The sequence below is a fragment of the Ricinus communis genome, chromosome 9, assembly GCF_019578655.1.
Source record: "Ricinus communis isolate WT05 ecotype wild-type chromosome 9, ASM1957865v1, whole genome shotgun sequence".
NCBI classification, from domain to species: Eukaryota; Viridiplantae; Streptophyta; class Magnoliopsida; order Malpighiales; family Euphorbiaceae; genus Ricinus; species Ricinus communis.
Window position 1 is genome coordinate 23,019,436 of NC_063264.1, and position 18,739 is coordinate 23,038,174.

General features: G+C 36.0%; 3 protein-coding genes across 17 annotated transcripts; 1 reads left to right on the forward strand and 2 right to left on the reverse strand.

Annotated features, from left to right (window-relative positions):
• Window positions 1–525: 525 nt before the first annotated feature.
• LOC8282141 (transcription factor Pur-alpha 1) lies at window positions 526–7,706 on the reverse strand. 2 transcript variants are annotated; one of them, XM_015721924.3, is made up of 5 exons: window positions 7,180–7,706; window positions 7,033–7,080; window positions 3,905–4,045; window positions 3,550–3,792; window positions 526–1,105 (listed from the first exon to the last, which is right to left on the reverse strand). In XM_015721924.3, exons 1-5 carry the CDS (start codon window positions 7,495–7,497, stop codon window positions 953–955), a joined length of 903 nt encoding a protein of 300 aa, XP_015577410.1. In that variant the 5' UTR covers window positions 7,498–7,706; the 3' UTR covers window positions 526–952. The 2 variants fall into 2 exon arrangements, with proteins under 2 accessions (XP_015577410.1, XP_025013893.1); XM_025158125.2 differs by having other exon boundaries at window positions 7,033–7,706.
• A 167-nt stretch (window positions 7,707–7,873) lies between these two features.
• On the forward strand, window positions 7,874–15,226 carry LOC8282142 (pentatricopeptide repeat-containing protein At5g56310). 12 transcript variants are annotated; one of them, XM_048379642.1, is made up of 4 exons: window positions 7,874–10,097; window positions 10,815–10,866; window positions 12,763–13,148; window positions 14,802–15,226. In XM_048379642.1, the coding sequence occupies exon 1, from the start codon at window positions 8,092–8,094 to the stop codon at window positions 9,760–9,762; it is 1,671 nt and encodes a 556-aa protein (XP_048235599.1). In that variant the 5' UTR covers window positions 7,874–8,091; the 3' UTR covers window positions 9,763–10,097; window positions 10,815–10,866; window positions 12,763–13,148; window positions 14,802–15,226. The 12 variants fall into 12 exon arrangements, with proteins under 12 accessions (XP_048235599.1, XP_048235593.1, XP_048235597.1 ...); XM_048379636.1 differs by having other exon boundaries at window positions 7,874–13,001; window positions 13,091–13,148; XM_048379640.1 differs by having other exon boundaries at window positions 7,874–12,938; window positions 13,091–13,148.
• Window positions 10,957–17,326, reverse strand: LOC8282143 (kinesin-like protein KIN-14T). 3 transcript variants are annotated; one of them, XM_048379634.1, is made up of 12 exons: window positions 17,310–17,326; window positions 16,427–16,690; window positions 16,273–16,356; window positions 15,989–16,147; window positions 15,776–15,882; window positions 15,424–15,602; window positions 14,815–14,976; window positions 14,449–14,664; window positions 14,125–14,162; window positions 13,431–13,558; window positions 11,668–13,126; window positions 10,957–11,425 (listed from the first exon to the last, which is right to left on the reverse strand). In XM_048379634.1, exons 2-12 carry the CDS (start codon window positions 16,614–16,616, stop codon window positions 11,310–11,312), a joined length of 2,838 nt encoding a protein of 945 aa, XP_048235591.1. In that variant the 5' UTR covers window positions 16,617–16,690; window positions 17,310–17,326; the 3' UTR covers window positions 10,957–11,309. The 3 variants fall into 3 exon arrangements, with proteins under 3 accessions (XP_048235591.1, XP_002523385.1, XP_048235590.1); XM_002523339.4 differs by lacking the exon at window positions 17,310–17,326 and adding an exon at window positions 16,904–17,063; XM_048379633.1 differs by lacking the exon at window positions 17,310–17,326 and adding an exon at window positions 16,799–16,873.
• Between the last annotated feature and the right edge of the window lie 1,413 nt (window positions 17,327–18,739).

Here is an 18,739-nt window from a genome sequence, read left to right on the forward strand (position 1 = left end):
AGCTCATTTCTCTCTTCTCTCTCTATAACTACTTCCTTCCTTCCTTCTCGTTTTTCTGTAACTACCTTCTACTTCTCCAATCATCATCTTCTTCTTCTCTTCTATTCCACTGCTACTGTTATTCTTGAGTCATAGCTATGGTGAGGCATAACATTCGGCTCTAATAAGTAGGAAGACAGTTTGCACCATTCTTAGTATAAAGGAATCTTGTTCAATATCCAAGTACATTGGAGTACCATTTGAATAGGTTGATTAAAAAAGAGATTCATGCAATGGAATGTTTTTTTTTCTATTGATAGACAGAATGATCAAATGTCTGTAATCCTGGAAAAGGAAATTCTTATAAGAAGCTGCGTGAGAAATCCTGCTCCAATCAGAATTTCGTTGATTGGATTAACAAGATTGATAATAAGGCATTTTAGTTACAGAACGGTGTTCAATATGCAGCTGTAAGATGGCAATGGAAATTGCAGCTCGAAGCCAGACTAACGTCCTATACTCAACAGCAGAAAGTGGAAAAGCAAATGCAAGAACATCATTCTTCATTTCTGCAATTATAAGAAGACTGTTACAACCAAATGACCAGAACAAACGTTTGACTTTGAAGCTGGACAAGAACATCTAGAATGGCATTATTGCAAATGTAACAAGGGTGCCAAACTATCAAACAGACAATTACAAGTATCTGGATTTGTTTCTTCTATTATTCCCTATTTAAAGTTTCTGGCTACTATCCCCGAATCTTTTCTGTTCATCACACAGAGAAATCGGATTATTTTCAGACTCGAATTAAAGAAGGGAAGAATTTTACAAGAAACAAATGAAGCATAATCTCACCCATAATCAAACACCTATTTGCAGCATAAACCAACCACCTTAGCAAATATAAAAATCAGTTCCATCAAGAGACAAGAGTCATCAGCCTTTAGATTCTGCACAAACCCCAAGTTATTCATCTTTGTGGGGGATCCACAGTCCGAACATTTGCCCCTGTCATTCCTTCGATTCTATCTTTTGTAATCTCCACAAAATGACCCACTATTTCATGAAACTGCTTCAGCCCAGACAGTGGGAGAATTATGGAAGACCTGTCAGAACCAGCAACCTGCAATTCAAAACACCTCTAATTGAGCCAGAAGCCAAAAGTGATATAGTGAATTACAGTTTAATTACACAGAAAAAGAAAACAGTAATTCAGCTAAATATAATCATTATTTCATTTCTTTTACATCCCTCCTTTTTATGTGTCCAACTTCTCTTCCCCTTTTTTAATATCAAGCATGAGCTCTATCAAGTATTCAAATGTTGACCTCTAGTCTCATTTCAACCATAAAATAGACTGGGAAGCATCTATAGCATTTTATCTAAGCAAAAATTGCGAAAACTATTTATTATGTGGAAAGATAGGTTCACATAGAAGCAAGTGGTAGGTAAGTTGTTTATTTGAATATAAAGGGGCATATCAACTCCCACCAAGTGAAATCAGCACCATTCGTGTCACCCCAAGACCACCACCATCAGAATGCCCATTCACATTGCCTCCTCATAGTAACTACCACCAATAGCCATTGTTCGCATTACCCAACCGGCCAACTATCAAATGCCTCGCAGCAACTACATTACTCATGAAAAATGCAAAAACCCAGAATCACAGCCTTCATCACTCAAACACCTCATCTAATCCCTAAATTAGCCACCACCTGTCACTTAATAAAGTATGCTAGATACCGAGTAGGCAGGATGTCAGTCTATGATATTAGTTGTAAGAGGCATGCTTGAGGTACAAGGTGCATAGAGCCCATAGTCTGCACCTCGACTAGGATGGGACAAGACAATAACTGAGGCATGTGTCTTCTTTGAGGTGCCTAAGTTCCAATTATTAGTTCTTATGTCGTTAACAACAGCTCAAATTCCTATAATTATTGTGTAAATGCCAGAGACTTTCCAGTTGACAGAACCATAGACGCTATGCAAATTTTTGTTAACACGGTTATGCCCTTAAGTTTCCTCTTCTAAAAGAACGGGTATTTTACTTTGAATTCAAGTATAGTGCAACATTTATATGCGGATGATGACTTGGCTCCTTTGAGTTGAATTCAGTATCTGAACCCAAAAACCTTTACAGTAGAGTGAGGAAGAAGATCATGCTGGATGTGTTGTATGTTCAATAATTAAGATGTCTGGTTTCCCTTGTTCCCGACCTTGCTCAGGTGCATATGTCTGCAACTTGTGCCTTGCACCTAATGCCCAACACCCCTTTCTGCCTTAGATGAATATTATGTATATAATTGCTATGCGATTAACATGCATCACCAGCCATTGAACATTATTTTAACTTGATCACCAAGTCAACCAAATTCAAACAGAATCCTCCTTGATTTTGCCATTGCCCTGTTGAAGATCTCTGATAGCTTTCTTTATTTTATTCTTTCCAAATGCATGTTATTAAATTCTATACTTCTTGTAAATCAGTATTTGATCTTAGTAACATACATCCAAAAGTCAAGATCTGATCAAAATCTGAAATCATGAACCTCAGTTCCCATGAGATGCTTTTAGGATTCAGATCTAGATATGGAGAAAACAAAGAAAAGATAAAAGGGGCTTCTCAGTGTCACACCTAGAAGTTCTTAGACATCACACCTAAGGGGTTAAGGCATCGCATCTAGGGTTGAATTGCAATCGCACAACTTGAAATAGCAAAGCTGCCATAATTTTATTAAACTGAACTCCAAATACTGAAAATAAACTATTACCAGCCTAGATTTTTATGGGCTAGAAAGTGATCCTAACATTACTAGGATTAAAAATCCTAAACTAGTAAAATTAGAAACTAATACTAATTAGGGAAATACTAAACAAATACTATCTAGAATAGAATCAAATTAATTTCTAATGTTCCTAATGACAGTAGATTCCTAAATACAACTAAATTTAAACTTTCTAAATAATAATTCAGGGGAAAATTCTTAATTCCATAATTAAGAATTGAATTTCTAATTCCTATATTCTTGTTCCACATCAAAGTAAAAATGTCATTATATGGTCGATGGTTAACTAAAATAAAATTCAATGAAATATTATGACAACTATTGCTTTTGGTTAATAACTTTTGTAAAGCTTTTAAAAATCTGGACTTGGATGAAACTGTTATGAAAAGTAATAGGATATGATGGACTTATTTATGGCACAGATTTACAGTTGCAGAAATCAAGAGTCAAGAAGATGTGGAGTTTATGATTTGAAGACTTAGGGAAGTTGTTCAATTGTAAAGCTATTCTGAAATCTATAAAGTAGTTATTGTCCTGGTTGTAGTTTTCCTTTTCGCAAAAATAATTCCTTGTTATACCTGGTGCATTTCCTTGCAGTACTGTTTATCAGTGAATTTCTTTTCCATTAAAATAATAAAGTGCGGAGTTACTCTTTTATTGGATGCCTAGTATCAATCACATGCAGTTATCCAAAACAAATATATTCACACAATGAGAAAGAACACAAGTAGTTCATATCTATATAAAGCTCCATTAATAATTTCTGTAAAAAAGTTACCTCGGAAATTCTTAGGAAATGACCTCTGTTGTTGCTGCCAAGATCAAAGAAGAATCTTTTCTGATCAGCTCTTATTACTTTTGAAACCCCCATGTTACCAATATCTTCCTGTGCTGGCAGTTCAACTGACCTATCTACATTTAATTCAGATGCTGGAGCAGGTTGATTACTGTGCCCAGAAATGAAGCCAGCCCCTACATCATCTGAAAGGCCAACAAGGCGCTCTGAAGGTTCAGAATTTTGCTGTTTTGGCATGCATGAAACAGGTGATGGAAAATTGGCAAGTGAGATCCCTCTTATATGTATGTTCTATCAAGGTAAAGGGAAGAAGCATGCGCATGCAACAAAAAGAAACCTGATTGGGCAGTATAAAAAGCCTTGAAGTTTCATTAATCTCTGCCAAAATGTTCCTGAATGCTGCCCAACCTTCATCCCGGGTGCTTCCAGCAGGAACTATAATAGTACTGCGGTTTCTACTAACAGAAGCTTCAGATACCTGCATGCATTAGAGCAGTTTAACATATAGGAGGTAATAAAATTAACAGAGCCCCGAATAAAGGGGAAACAAATGAGAAACCAAGGGCCTGTTTACTTATAGAGAACTGCGTCATTTTTCTAGAAAATTCTTCAAATAAAAACAGAAGATAGAACTTTGTGTTTGCTTGTGCTATATTTTCTAAAATGAAAATAGAAAGCGATTTTTTATCTTTTCAAATTATAAATAAAAACAAGTTTAATATGTTTTCTATATTTCTCTTTATATATGAAGTCACTTTTTTTCAAATGAAAACAAGGAGTGTTCACTTCATTTCATTCCAAGTATATCCTTTACAGTTAAATACTACCCAATGAAAATAACTTTTTTTTTTATATAATAGTAAGTATACATATTTTACAAGTTCTCTATAAAAATGAAAAGTTTACATTTTCCTTAAAAATTAAAAAATAAAAATAAAAAAAATTCTCTATAAGTAAACAGGCCCCAGGGGTGCTTCAAGTTCCACAATTTCCTATAAATAATTGCAGTCGCACTAATTCTCATTGAGGGAGGAATTGGTGTTTCAAGTAACAATATGCTTATAACCTAAAGTAGTTCATAAAATTGGAATATCAATGTGCTCATAGAGGAGAATGCTAAAGAAGTTCAACCAATAAGAACCTAGTTGATCTTCTAAGAAAATACCATAAAACATTGAGGGAGGTGAGGAACCGAGGAATTCTTTCCAATTTTGCAACTGTGATTTAGGTTTAACAATAAGCAGCCCTATTGGCAGAAATCCGCAATGATATAGGCATTGCAGCCTTGAAGACAGATCAGTATCCTGTGCCTTTTGAACAAAATCTTTCCAGCAACATATGTCAGGTTCTATAAAATTCAGGACTACAATGACATTGCTCCTATCCTGTGACTACTGCTATTGTTGAGTTGCCAGCCGTGTATAAAAACTGGAACTTGATCATTCAACAGCAAAAAAATGCTCCAAACATGTATCACTAATGATGAGACCCCACATCAGTTAACTGCTAGATGCTCTAACCCCATTAGATATGTATTAGGTCATTAATGGTTCTCAAGGACACAGCATGTAATTCAGCCCTCATTATGCAACCTCCTTCAGCATGACTAAGCAAGCAACTATACTATTCTGAAACTGTATCTTGGTTCTGCAAGAGCAGTTAAGAGATTGCAATATAATCTAGCCAGATTAAACACCATCCACACTTCAAGATAACATAACAAAAGCTTACTGTCTGCTGTCTAATATGTTTTGGCTGATAAACAGCAGATATTTTCATTCTGGAGAAAGAGAAAACAAAAAGCTAGCTGCTTCTCAAAACCCTGGAAACGCATTTTTTATTTATCCATTTATTTGCATAGGCAGCATCGTCAAAATTACCTCCGAAACCTATAGGTGTTCAGACTATGACATCCAAGACAGTTACTTCTGGCTATTCGAACCATTAACTTCTACTTTTCTAAAGAAAATAGGGGGATAGAGGATGCATGTTCTTAAGTCAGACTCATTCGCATTGGTGCCTTCACTGATTAATTAAGATAAAGCGTAAATATGTTTTTCTTTAGGAAATCTGGAATACACCAATGAGAATGTTTCAACACGATTTATAGTGCAGACTATATTCCACATACACAATATAACCCAGCATCCATATATCTCTAGACAAATGTAAGATAACATAACCAAGATCTTTCTTTTAAGAAAAACTTTTTGAACATAACATAATTAAAATCTAGTTACAAAGCATTCAGCTGGAGTGAACTACCAATGGGGAGACATTGAGGAAAGAAAAAAGAAGGAACTAAACAATTGATATCTACATTCTTTTAAGAAGCTATACGAACATGGAATTAGGAGCTACATAAGCTACAACAATTAATAAATTAAGAAATGAAGAAAAGCAGTACAAGTATAAAACAAATAGTGCGACTTTTTACTGCAATTATCAAGCAGCATAAAATAGTTGCACATATATGCTTGCTAAAAATTCACAAGAAATGAGACAGCCACATCAGGTGGATAAATGAGGCAGTAAATTGGATAAATTGTTGAAAGGAAAGCAATCAGAGTACTGTAGGAATTGAACTTTAATCAAGGATTACAAATTGCAAAAGGAATTTCATCCAATGTAGAAAAGGAGGAAATTTGAAACAGCAGGATAAGAGATCCAAAAATTTGAATCGAAACAAAAAGCTACCTTGGGCTTCTCAATTTTGAAAAGGGAAACCTGTAGATTAAAACCTTATATTCTAAAGTCCAAAACATTTTACCCACCAAAGAATATTTTGATTTTAGAGCTAACCCTTTGATTTTACAGCAAAGTCAACAGAATATACCAAGAACATGAATTTCTATCTTGCAGGAGCTTAATCGACTAGATGCCCACTGCTAGATAGAATGGAAAACCACTCATTGGTAACATTATCCCTAACTATAGTCATATTTTAAAAGTTCTGTTTTATTCCCAGCTGCTGTGATGTGGCAGTTCATAACCTTTGGGTTATTGAATAGCTTTCCACTAGAGAGATACGAAAGATAATCATCTGGAGCCCTATATTCGCAATAAATCACCAAACTCAGTCAACTCAAGCAGATAAGGAGGAATGTAGCTAGATTTACAGATTTTTGAACCATTAGGAAAATGATGAAGCTACCAGCCCATTTTAATAATCCAAACTCGTAAAAAAAAAGGCACATTTTATGGTCCATGTTCAAGAGTTGGTATATAGAAGTTGACATCAACATAGGGAAAACATATGGAATCAACTGTTAGCCTCTTTTTGTCCCTTTTCTAAAGAAAGAGAACAAAAGTACATATAGGAGTACAAGGTATAATTCAAAGGAGGGTTGTCCTCTTACTAAAGGCAGCAGCCTTGGAAGAATCATGATTTGGTGATTCAAACTTAGAATCTCAGAAGATGCAGGATGGAAGTGGACGCAGTGCAAGTGTTTTGGGAAGAAATACCTTTAAAAAGCGGCCTCTCCTGTTCTCACCAATGTCAAAGTAGAAGACCTGCAATATAAGTAGAGAGATAAAAAAGAAAAAGGAGAATGAATATCTAAGAATATATATATAGAAAAAGAGAAATGAAAGAGGGGATGATGGGTTTGCCTTGGAATCGAGCTGCAACTCTTTGCTAAAGAGGTCGTGATCATCAGAATTGACATAATAATTGAAGAGATCCAAGAACCAAGAAATCCCAGAGAAGGGAACAATGATAGTAGACCTAGTGGCAGATGTCTTCTCTGATATCTTCAAGTAACGCCCACGTGGATTCTCCTTTAGATCAAAATAGAACAGCTTGTGTTCAACTTGCAGTGTTTTGCACATCAGCTCCACATCTCCACCACCACCTGTTCCCACTCCCATTCCTGTTCCTGTTCCTCCGGTACTGTTATTATTCCCTCCACCACCTGAATTCCCCTCCATTCTACAAAACCCTAACCAATTCAATTCTATAAATTTATCCAACAATTTTCCTTGGCGTTGCTTTGGTTTCAGTAAAGAAAAAAGAAAAAGAAAAACCCAGATAAGCTCGATTTAAATGGACCTTTGTTTCCAAAGGTAACGAGTGAAACTACAAAGCCAGATCTGCAACAATTCCTTCATAAGTTACTTAGCATAGCATAGCATAGCAAGTGGATGGGATTGACTTTGTCTCATTTTTCTTTCTTTTCTATTTTATTTTTATTTTTATTTTTATTTTTATTTAACAACAAGATAATTATTATTATAATTGACATTATTATTATTAATAATTCTGTTTCGTCTCTCTCTCTCTCTCTCTCCCACAAAAACAAACCATAGTTGCGTTTTTTACGCTCTGCTCTCTCACATAGCTTAGCTCATCCTAATGCCAATGCTTTAATGTTGTCTAGTTTGCATTAAAGTTTTTAACATTCTTCTTTTGTTTGTTTGTTTGTTTCCTCTTTTTCTTTTTCTGTACTTTCTAATGTCTGCAGTATCCCTTCCAACCACTTCTCTCTCTTTTTTCGGTTCAAAAACAAGAAGCAATTTGATAATATGTATGGTATAGGTAAAAAAAGTAAAAAAGTAAAAAAGAAACGAGGGTGCAAAATGCTTCAGTGGTCGTCTTCTTCTGGTGCAGTAAAGCAAGTCATATGGTTGCTGAACCACTGCTCTAATCTGAAACACTTGCACCAAACGCATGCCTTTATGTTATGTAGAGCACTCGATCACGACAACCTCTTACTTTCCCTATTCATCCAGTCTTCTTCTTCTCTCGGCTTTTCTCTTTACGCCTATTCTCTCTTTACCTCCCTAACTCACCCTCCTAACATCTTTCTCTACAACACCATCATCAGAGCCCTCTCTCTCTCCCCCCAACCTTCACTTTCCATCTTTCTTTTCAACCGCATTCAGTCTGCCCGCTTGCGTCCCGATTCCTACTCCTTCCCCTTTGCCCTGAAGGCCGTCATTCGGTTGTCCGCTACCAAAACTGGTTTGCAATTTCATTCCCAAGCTATTCGCTTTGGCTTACATTCTCACCTTCACGTCCTCGTTTCCCTCATTCGCATGTACTCCTCTTCTCACATTTCCGATGCTCGCAAGCTGTTCGATGGGATTCCCCTCACAGCTAGAAATGTCGCTCTTTGGAATGCTATGCTTACTTCTTATGCCAAGATCTGCGACATGCCAAATGCTCAACATTTGTTTGATTCTATGCCCCAGAGGAATCTCATTTCTTGGACTGCTCTCATTTCTGGCTATGCTCACATCAATCGCCCCCACCAAGCAATTGCCATCTTCCGAACAATGCAGCTTCAAAATGTGGTGCCTGATGAAATCACCCTGCTGGCTGTACTTTCTGCTTGTGCCCAATTGGGTGCTTTAGAGTTGGGGGAATGGATACGTAACTACATTGACATCCATGGTTTACATAGAAATGTTCCTCTTCATAATGCCCTCATAGACATGTACGCAAAGTCCGGCAATATCAAAAGGGCATTGCTTATATTTGAGAGTATGAAGCATAAAACTATCGTAACATGGACAACCATGATTGCTGGACTCGCCCTCCATGGACTCGGAACACAAGCTCTTGAAATGTTCTCTCGCATGGAAAGGGACAGAGTTAAGCCAAATGAAATTACTTTTATTGCTGTCCTTTCTGCTTGCAGCCATGTTGGATTGGTTCAATTGGCACGATCATTTTTTACCAACATGAGATCAAGGTATACGATTCAACCCAAGATTGAGCATTATGGCTGCATGATAGATTTACTTGGGCGTGCTGGCTACCTTCAGGAGGCCCAACAACTGCTTCAACAAATGCCATTTGAGCCTAATGCAGCTATATGGGGGTCTCTTCTTGCTGCTTCTTATACTCATGGTGATGCTATGCTTGGGGAGCGTACACTGAAGCATCTGATAGAGTTGGAACCAAATAACAGTGGAAATTATGCACTTTTATCTAATATATATGCTTCTCTAGGTAGATGGAAGGCATCTAGGATAGTGAGGAAGATGATGAGGGATAGAGGTGTTAAGAAGATACCAGGAGGAAGTTTCATTGAAGTAAATAATAGAGTTAATGAGTTTATTGCTGGAGAGACATCACATCCTCAATTTGATGAGATCTATGAAGTTATATACAAGATAAATGAGCAGTCGAGACTTTCTGAAAGTTTGGAAAAAGAATGCTTTGAGCTGCTTGAATTTGGTGAGGAATAGATGTACATCTGCTTCTGACTGTACAGGACCTCTTTCAAACCTAATTCTGCTAGCATTAGGTAACTCAATATAGTAACCACTTGAGAATTGGGATGCTGCCATTCATGCCCATTTTACAGCTGACCAATTAATTAAAGCTTTCGATTATATTTTCTTCCTTCTGGACTTGATTAAGCTTACTGACCTCGCTAAATGGCTTAGGTTCTGGTTCACTTTGGAGGTAGTTGGGAATTGTTTCACCTCGTAGCATCTACCATTTGACTTACTTGGTACTCTTGTTCCAGTTAAAGCATTTTAATAGCATCAAATTATGTATTCTATCTTATTAACAAGAGGTAAGCTTTTATAAAATCTGAATCCTTTCTATGCTGCTTGTCAATTTTCTTTTACACACCTGCATGGCTTATTCTTTTTATTCTTGTAATATAATTAGTTTGTTGCACAGAATGAGATGTCTGGTATAGCATACAGAATCAACAACTTTGATCAAAATGTAAATCAAAAAATGAATATTCATTTTTGTTTTGTTCGATCTAGCAAATGCCATGAAACAGTTCATGTTATCCATTTGTTGATATAAGGAGCTAACACAAAATGATAGCTCATACTTTGCATGATTTCTGTCGGCCAATGGAATAATAATTGAAGCGTTTCTAGAAAGCCAATTGTTATAGGGGTTCGGTTACATTTTATCTGTTGGTTACTCTTCACGGATGCTTGTGCAAATTAGAGTTAGTGAAATACTAGGTAAAATGGGTTGTGGGGAAACTGATAAAGATAGGTGAAACTCAGAAGTATTTAGTTATGAATAATCAAAAAACTCAATTAGTTAACAATTCATTTTATAGGAGTATGATATCTTATAGCTCAGAATTTTGCAAGTGAGGATGTATGCATATCTCTGTCTGTTTCAAATCATCTGTTACTGAAATTATACATCTTTAGTGTTTGAGGCACCTGCAGTTCTAGTTCACATTGTTCTTCTGCTATTATTCAAGTCATTTATTAGAATATTCAGCAGAACGAATTTAATTGTATACTATTTGAAACAGCATAAGGATTCTGTTGGCATGATAGCTCCAGAATATCTTCTTAAGTCTACAGGTATGGTAAAACCAAAGAGCCTATTAGATAAGTATAACTAAACATTTAGATTTATCTGTACATAAATCAATAAATTAAGTCTACCTGATGCACATCTAAAATTTTGGCATCCTCTTGTTTGTTCAGAGATATTTTCCAGCTAAGGAAGCTGGAGCAAAACTTCGAGAAGTTATTTCCTGCTGTAGAAGTAGGCATGGAGTTTCATTTAATCATTTAACTGAAGGCACGAAAACCATTTATACCTGCTTTATTGCCCAAATATTAAGCACAATGCATTGCTTCATCAGGATCAAACTTGCTCTCTAGCATATAGAAAATAAGGCTTGAATAGTGAGCATTTGTAAGGTTCCATTGACATCCAACCCCCACTTCAATCTCCACACCTTCCCCTCACAGAAAGAAAAAGAAATGGATGTCTCCCTTTTTCATCCAATGGTGTTGCTTCAAAGCATTAAACTGTAGAAGAACTCATGCTCATATCCCAGGCTGTAAAACCCCAATCCTAGAAGAGCACTAACGCATAGAGTCTCGATTTTCTGTTTAAGAACATGACATATTCCTGGAAAAAAATACATTTACAGTAATAAAATTGAATTATACTCTTACTACAGTTGGATAATCATAAGATGCAAGTAATTTCTTATACGTCCTAATGAGTATGCAAGTGTAGAATGAGTTTTTTTTTCTTTCATTTTTTTTGTTCCTTTTCTTTCTGGGGTGAGGAAACTGGCTAAAAGCTTAATGAAAGTATTATTTTAGGAATATATAAGAGAAATATTTTGTTTTGACTAAAAGCTTTACCTCTAGTCTGCATTTTTTCTTGAGATTTATCAATTTGCTTCATTAAATCTTTCCGGTTTGAAAAGTTCATAAATAATGCTTTCTGCGCTCTCAGTTGGAGTATGTCATGCCTTCTTTCTTTTGCCAAACATTGAATGGAGACTTCTGAGTCATTCCTTTCACTATCTTCAGTATTCGATTCCATGGGTAGTTTCTGACAGCATAGTTCAAGTTCTGACATGGACACAGAGTCACCAGAATCCCCTTTCATGTAATGGATACTGCCGTCTGAATCAGATTGCAAAACTTCACAGTTTCCATGGTTTGTCTTCGACTGAGAACTATCTGAAATTTGTTTGTCTTCCACTGTTTCCATGCTTGACAATGCATTTGCTCTATCATCTTTATATTCACAAAGTCTGTGACAATTCAAGTCTTCTAGAGAACAAATGCTCCATTTATCATCCTCTGTCCATAAAATATCAAGAGATTCTTGTGCTTGTTTCATTCTCTTCCCTTCAGTTGTCTGAGATACTGGAATAGAATTAGATTTTGACTCCCCATTGAATAAATCCTTCAACATTGTCACTGATGGTTTATCAACCTCTAGTGTTGATGTGGCCCTTCCAACTCCTCCATCAGTAACCAGCTTGTCTTTTTTATTCTGGCTCACTACCTTTTGCGTTCTGAAATCGTATAAAATATTTGCTTCTTCATTAAAAGACTTCTTTGTTTTTCTCTGCTCATTTCGCCCATGTTTCTTCTCAGGAGTAGGAACAGCTAAAACCCGCTTCATCCTATGAGTATAACCACTCATATTGATTCCATTCTTTTGTAGATCAAGCCAATTGTCAACCTTCAAAAATTTGTTATGAGTAGTCTGTCCTGTCCGTCTAATTGTATTTTTCTGAATGTGACTAATATCACCCATTTGACTAGCTGAACTCCTTGATGCTTTTTCTTGCTCTCTGAGATCAGTCATTTTAACATCAATTTCAGATGTTTCTTGGCTGTATTCTGTTGCATTATCAGCATTATTTCTTGTGTCCAGTCCCACCAAACAGCTAGCTCTGGTAACACTATGATCTGATTTGAAATCTGAGTGATCCTTCACAGGGAAAGTCACAGACTCAGCACGATGAGAGGATGGCCTTCTTCTTTCTGGCACTGGGATGTTACTATCTGAGGCTTGGAAAATTGTCCCTGATTTCCGTTGGCTGCAAATGGTTGCCCTCATAAATCTTGGTAACTTTGAAATGGGTGCTACTGCAGTATCTGCAGCGCTGTTCTTCGTAAGTGGCTCTTCAGCAATACTATGTGCCTCAAGTTGCTCTTCATAAGCTAAGCTTTTTCCTGTTAGTTTTTCTAATTTCTTCTCTAATTTTTCAATTTCTCTTCTAGCATGCAGTCTCTCATGTTCAATCTCTATCATCTTTTCCTGCAGATTTTCCATTGCTACTTTCTTCTGCTCTCTTACTTCCTGATTTTTAAAAACCTTATTGGTTAGCACCTTATTTGTAATTGCTAATCTCTTTTCTTCAGTCACTAGTTACTGAATTTAATTCAGCGGAATGTGTATTTTTTTTTTCTATGCTATATTTATTTTACTTGATATAGTTTCTTAACTACATAGTAGTCTATGTTTGCAGAAAAAAGATTTTTCTCCAACAACACATCTAGATCTAATCAATTACCAGTCTGAATATTCATGAACACAATACTTGTGATACAGATTTTAGATTGTTATTAAACACAATTTTAGATAAAATATTGTGTTTACTTACTATTATATCCTCGTTTCCTAGGTGAATGTTTTTTGCCCTTGTTGCTAAATTTAAAGAACATATGGTCTCACACAAATCTTCTTCTTTAGGACTGACATGGACTAGCATTAGCGTTTTTGAATCATCACCTGGAGATAACAAGGAAAAGACCTGAGTGAGAAAGAATATCTGAATCATGGGATGGATTATGCAATCCTTCACATGCCAAAAATTTAGTTTTTTTCATCCTTCAGAAATCATTTGTTTGGAATAAGCCGTTTATCTTTTATAAATATGAAGAATGACTGTTGTCTAAGTTCATCTTTGTAATGTCTTCAGAGCCCATTGGGTTTTCTCTAGAATGCAAATCGTGTATTAAAATCTCATGTATGCTACTTGGTATACTAAAACTTTGTATGAAATTTCATGCATTCGATGCACTTCTAATCACCTAGAAACAAAATCTAGGTTTCTTGTAACTTCCAAAATACTATTCAAGTTACGTATAATTTTCTAGAAATGAAGAAGTGATGGAGTGTTGAAATGGCATTCCTTTCTGTTCCAATTCTATTTTTATGGCCAACCAAATGGCTGCTAACAGTACTCCTTGTTAGAAAACTAGTAACAGAAGAGCACCCCGCATAGATTTCTGGCCATATAATGTTTTAGTATGACTGGCTCCTTGAAATTGATGCAGACAGATATGATTACCCACCCAGAGAATCTTTAAGAACTTGTGTCAGCTTGCTATTCCTGTCAAAATTAAAAAGATGCAAGTTAGGTTTATCCTGTGATGCTGGAGGAGCCCCCACTAACTACCCATAGTGATCCATAGGTTGGATGCACAGTAGAGAAGCATTTCAGTTTCATGCATGGATTTATGTAGAAAAACTATATGTACTTTTCATTTTAATCCTGAGAATGGTCTAGGTAATGCAATGTTTGCTTATTTGGTCCCCCTTCTTCTGTGAGCAAAATGTTAACCATTATTGAAATAAGCAAATAACATACCACCGTATAGCCAAAAACCAAAAGATACCTGTAAGGTATGTGCCGCTTTTTCCTCTGGAGGGCATTAATAACATCTCCAAGAGCAGAGAGAGACAAATTGATAGCCTTTCCTTCGTCAAGTCTTTTTCCCCATGCCTTTGTCTTGAGGACACGCTCACTTCCTCCAAGGTCCACTAACCAAATTTTATTTTTTTTTCGTCGCCTCTCAGGAGCATCAAAGCATGTTATTACTATGCGTATCATGCTATTAGGGAAATGGTAAAGAAGTTTAGCTAACTGTATTATTATTGTTCATTATCAAGGCTGCTGATAATTCAGGACATTTTTCATTGTTTTACTCAGGTCGTGCAAAAATGAACTGACAATTAAATTTATAATCAGGTAAAGTGATTACCAATGGGATCGGCTAGAAGTTATGTTGGAGTTTGTTGAGGCAGTTGATCTGAAACGACAACCTAATCTGTACAGCCTCAAAGCTTGGTGGAAATCATTCACTTGAATTGACACAAGGTTGTCAATTTCAATTCCTCCTTCTGGATCTGTTTGAACTGAAAGGCTAAAGAAAGAGATGCTGTATTAAGGTGCATAGGACTGTTCTAATGCATATGAAAAGAAAACAAAAAGTTGAATTTTGTGTGTATGTGTGTGTTTTTTTTCCTTGTACAACTGCTTTGAGTGGTCATACTTGCATTTAGAGTTGCAAATACTGGTTTTGCAATAGCAGCCTTCTCTGAATTGTCAAATAAGATGGTTTGTATCTGCCTTAGTATGTTATTATAATCAGACCAAAGGGGAATTTATAATCACATAGCAATCTAGACTGCAGCCGCAATCCTTTTCCAATCCCAAGTCTTTACCAATAATCAACAATCATGTATTGATATTTGTTTTAGTTTCTGCATATTTTTCTTTGTGAATGAAACAATATGCCAAAATAGCCGGTCTCAGAAACATTTCTGGTGATGTTATAAGAAGATAATAAGTGAAGGCTTAAATCACTCACCAAGCTGATATAGGATCTGTTGGTCTTGTTGGCTTGGGGAGGAGCAAGTCCTTGAGATTTCCCATGTAAATTTCAAGCATACTGAAATTGATGAGAAACGAATGGTTACTCTCAACTGCTTGTTTAAAGAGTGCTTCAAATGTGCGAGGCACCACCCCAGGTTCATCTGGCGTACCTTCCTGCAAAATATTTCATGCCAGGAATAAACTCAATTAGAACTGGATGCTTCCTTTTTCCTGTTGGATACCATACAATTATAAATTACAGTTACTGAATTGCTTGAACTTGTAAAAAGAACAAATATATAGAGTATTGGATCAATATGATCGCCTGTAAAATATGTAGTCCTCACCATTGTGAAAGTTTTTCCCGTGCCCGTCTGCCCATAGGCAAAAATGCAGGCATTGTAACCATCAAGGACTGATTTGATAACTGGTTCAACTTCAGAAAAAACTTCATCTGCAAATTCTTTTTAGTACTTTGATGGGTCTCTCTTCATATATTTGTGAGAACCAAGAAAAAAAGAAGCAAAAAGTAAGAAGAAATAGCCAACAATACTACTCACCTTGTACTGCTCCTGGGTGGAAAACCCTGTCAAAAGTGTAACTCTTGCTCTTATTATCAGCAAGTTTTAGAAGAACATCACTTGAATTTACAGCCACTACCCGACCAAAATTCTCCCCCAATGTAATAGGCCTTATGCGACAAAATACACGAATGTTCCCTGCAGTTTTGAAGTCAAATTCATAACCTTGTATGTTGAAGCCAAGCTGTTAGGTCACTAATCTAAATATCAAAATGCCACTCGAGCCAAAAGCCCCAACTCATGGACGAGCAAATATGACTGACCTTTCAAGTAGAGAAAATCATTAAGTGCCTGCCTTCTCTGTATGTTCAATTGATTTATGGAGGTAGTTAAAGCAGCAAGTTCATCTGCTTACCAAGGAAACACTTGTCATGATACCGTAAGTCCATACATGCAGTCTGTAATCAGAAGAGTTACCTTTTATCTTGGAAATGGTATTGCAAGAATCATTATCATCATCTTCTTCTTTAGCATCTGTTAAGTTGGATGGGAGGGTTTTTAGTATGTCGCAGACTGATTTGACCCAGTTGGGAGTTAGATGTGCCTTTAGCCCCAGCAGCGATTCAAGAGTCTCCCCAAGGTTTCGAACAGATTTTCTTGAACCCATCTGAGACTCCAGTAATTGCAAACAAACATGTGTCTGACTCCCACATTCACTATTCCTTACTCACATTCTGCAACCTGAATAATTAACAGGTTTATCGTATTAGAATGCTAAAAGCAATTCTTATAAAATGGAACAGGACGAGAACAAGAAAAAACAAGGGACTGTTTGCTCTTGGATTGTACACTTATAAACAGAATAACAACCACCCATTAGGACTTCTAAAAAATCTGCTCCTACACTTGGGAAGAAAAGATATACAATGATAATGAACATGCATGCAGCAATACCATTCATTATAGTCATCCAAATTTCGGAATTAAATTGAGCATCCATTTTGGACCAACAACCAATTGGCTGCTTCAACTTAAGATAAATAGTCTGTATAATTATTATTATTATAATTTCTTCATGACTAGCAGTAGTAGATACAAGTCACATTGACTGACACAAATAACTTTGAAGAATTACATCATATAGCAAATAATTCTTGCTCTTTTACTATATATGTTCATTAACATGTCTGTCTCTGAAATCCCATGTGAAACCATTCAAACAAAAAGACAACACTTGGTTGTATAGATAGATTATGTAATTGTAGGCTAACTTGGCTTCTACCATCAAGACAAAAAAATATTATATACCATCGATCCCTTGCATCTGAAAGAGAAAGAGATAAAAGAGAGTTAACCCTACTGTTGATCAGGGTCCCATAGGGCGTTGGCTGTTTGCATGATGCATACATACTGTAATTTTCACTATAATTTTCTTTATATACATTGTTAGACTAAAACATCATCTTCTTTCTCTATCTTTTCTCCTTCATATATATATGAAGGAAGCCCATTAACCAGAAGTGCATTGGCAGCTCAGCGACCTCTGCTACAAGAACCTAATCCTTTACTTTCAGGCATTGGGTTTATCAAATTTTCACTACAAGTTTTCTACGTTCTTTTTTCTATTTCTTTTTAAAGGGGATTTTTGGTGTGCAAACCACGTCATTAGAGACCAATCAATGGGTCACAGAAAATACTGTTCCAACTTACAATGAAATGACACAAAGAACAAGATTATGAAATACTAGTTCTGATTATTTTTTTCCTAGTACCATGAATATTTGGGGAATGACCATGATTCTCAACATTACCCAACAGCTCAAAACATTCATTGGATACCAAAACAGTATCTTATTTAGGAGACAAGATCTCCCTACATTCCTACTTATTTAGGACTTTGGATAAATAGTCGTTATTATTTTATGAATTTCTTGACAGTCCACTATTCTTTTGTTAATGTTTCTTTTGGGAAAGCACGACTCTCTGCATGTGAACTTGTTGCGACAATCCACACGCCAGTGATTATCACATTAGACTAAAATCAAACTTCAAATTTAATTAATGCTTCAAATGAAAACTGTTAAATTTGGAATTGTTTTGGTGAAGGAGAAAAGTTGCCTTGTACGGAATTCATTATGGCATGACAACAATTACTGATGAACAATAATAAACACATGATCTGCGTACATCTATTGGGCAACAAACATGCAAGTGATTTAAGCATATATACATTTGCAATTGTGATCTCTATGATTATATATATAATAACGTCTTTGCTTTCCCTGTTACAGCTAATCCACTTCCCAGATGACAGTTAAATATCCAAGAGGGAATGAATATTATTTCTATATAAATAAGAAAGTAACTGGTTGAGTTGGGAATAATATTATGGAAGAGTTTTAATATTGAAAAATGTTTGTTGTTGAAGACAAGTGTGGGGTCTTCACTGTGACATCAGACCCAAACTGAATCATTGGGGCCCATGTACCAAAAATACCTTATTATTAAGCTATGCTTTCATGGATAGGATTCACAGCAAAGAAAGAAAGAAAGAAAGACTTCATGGCAAAATAATATTGAGCTGGGGAAAGCAACATCCTCCTACTCCTAATTAGATCCACGGTGTCTTCTTCTTTTTCTTTTCACATTGATTTTCTAGGTTTTGAAGGCTCAAAACAAAAAAAAAAAGGAGCTAGAGAGAGGAACACCCTCCTACTCCTAATTAACTTTGACAATGTCTTTTCTTTTCACATTGATTTTTAAGTTTTTGAAGGCAGGAAGTTGTAGTTA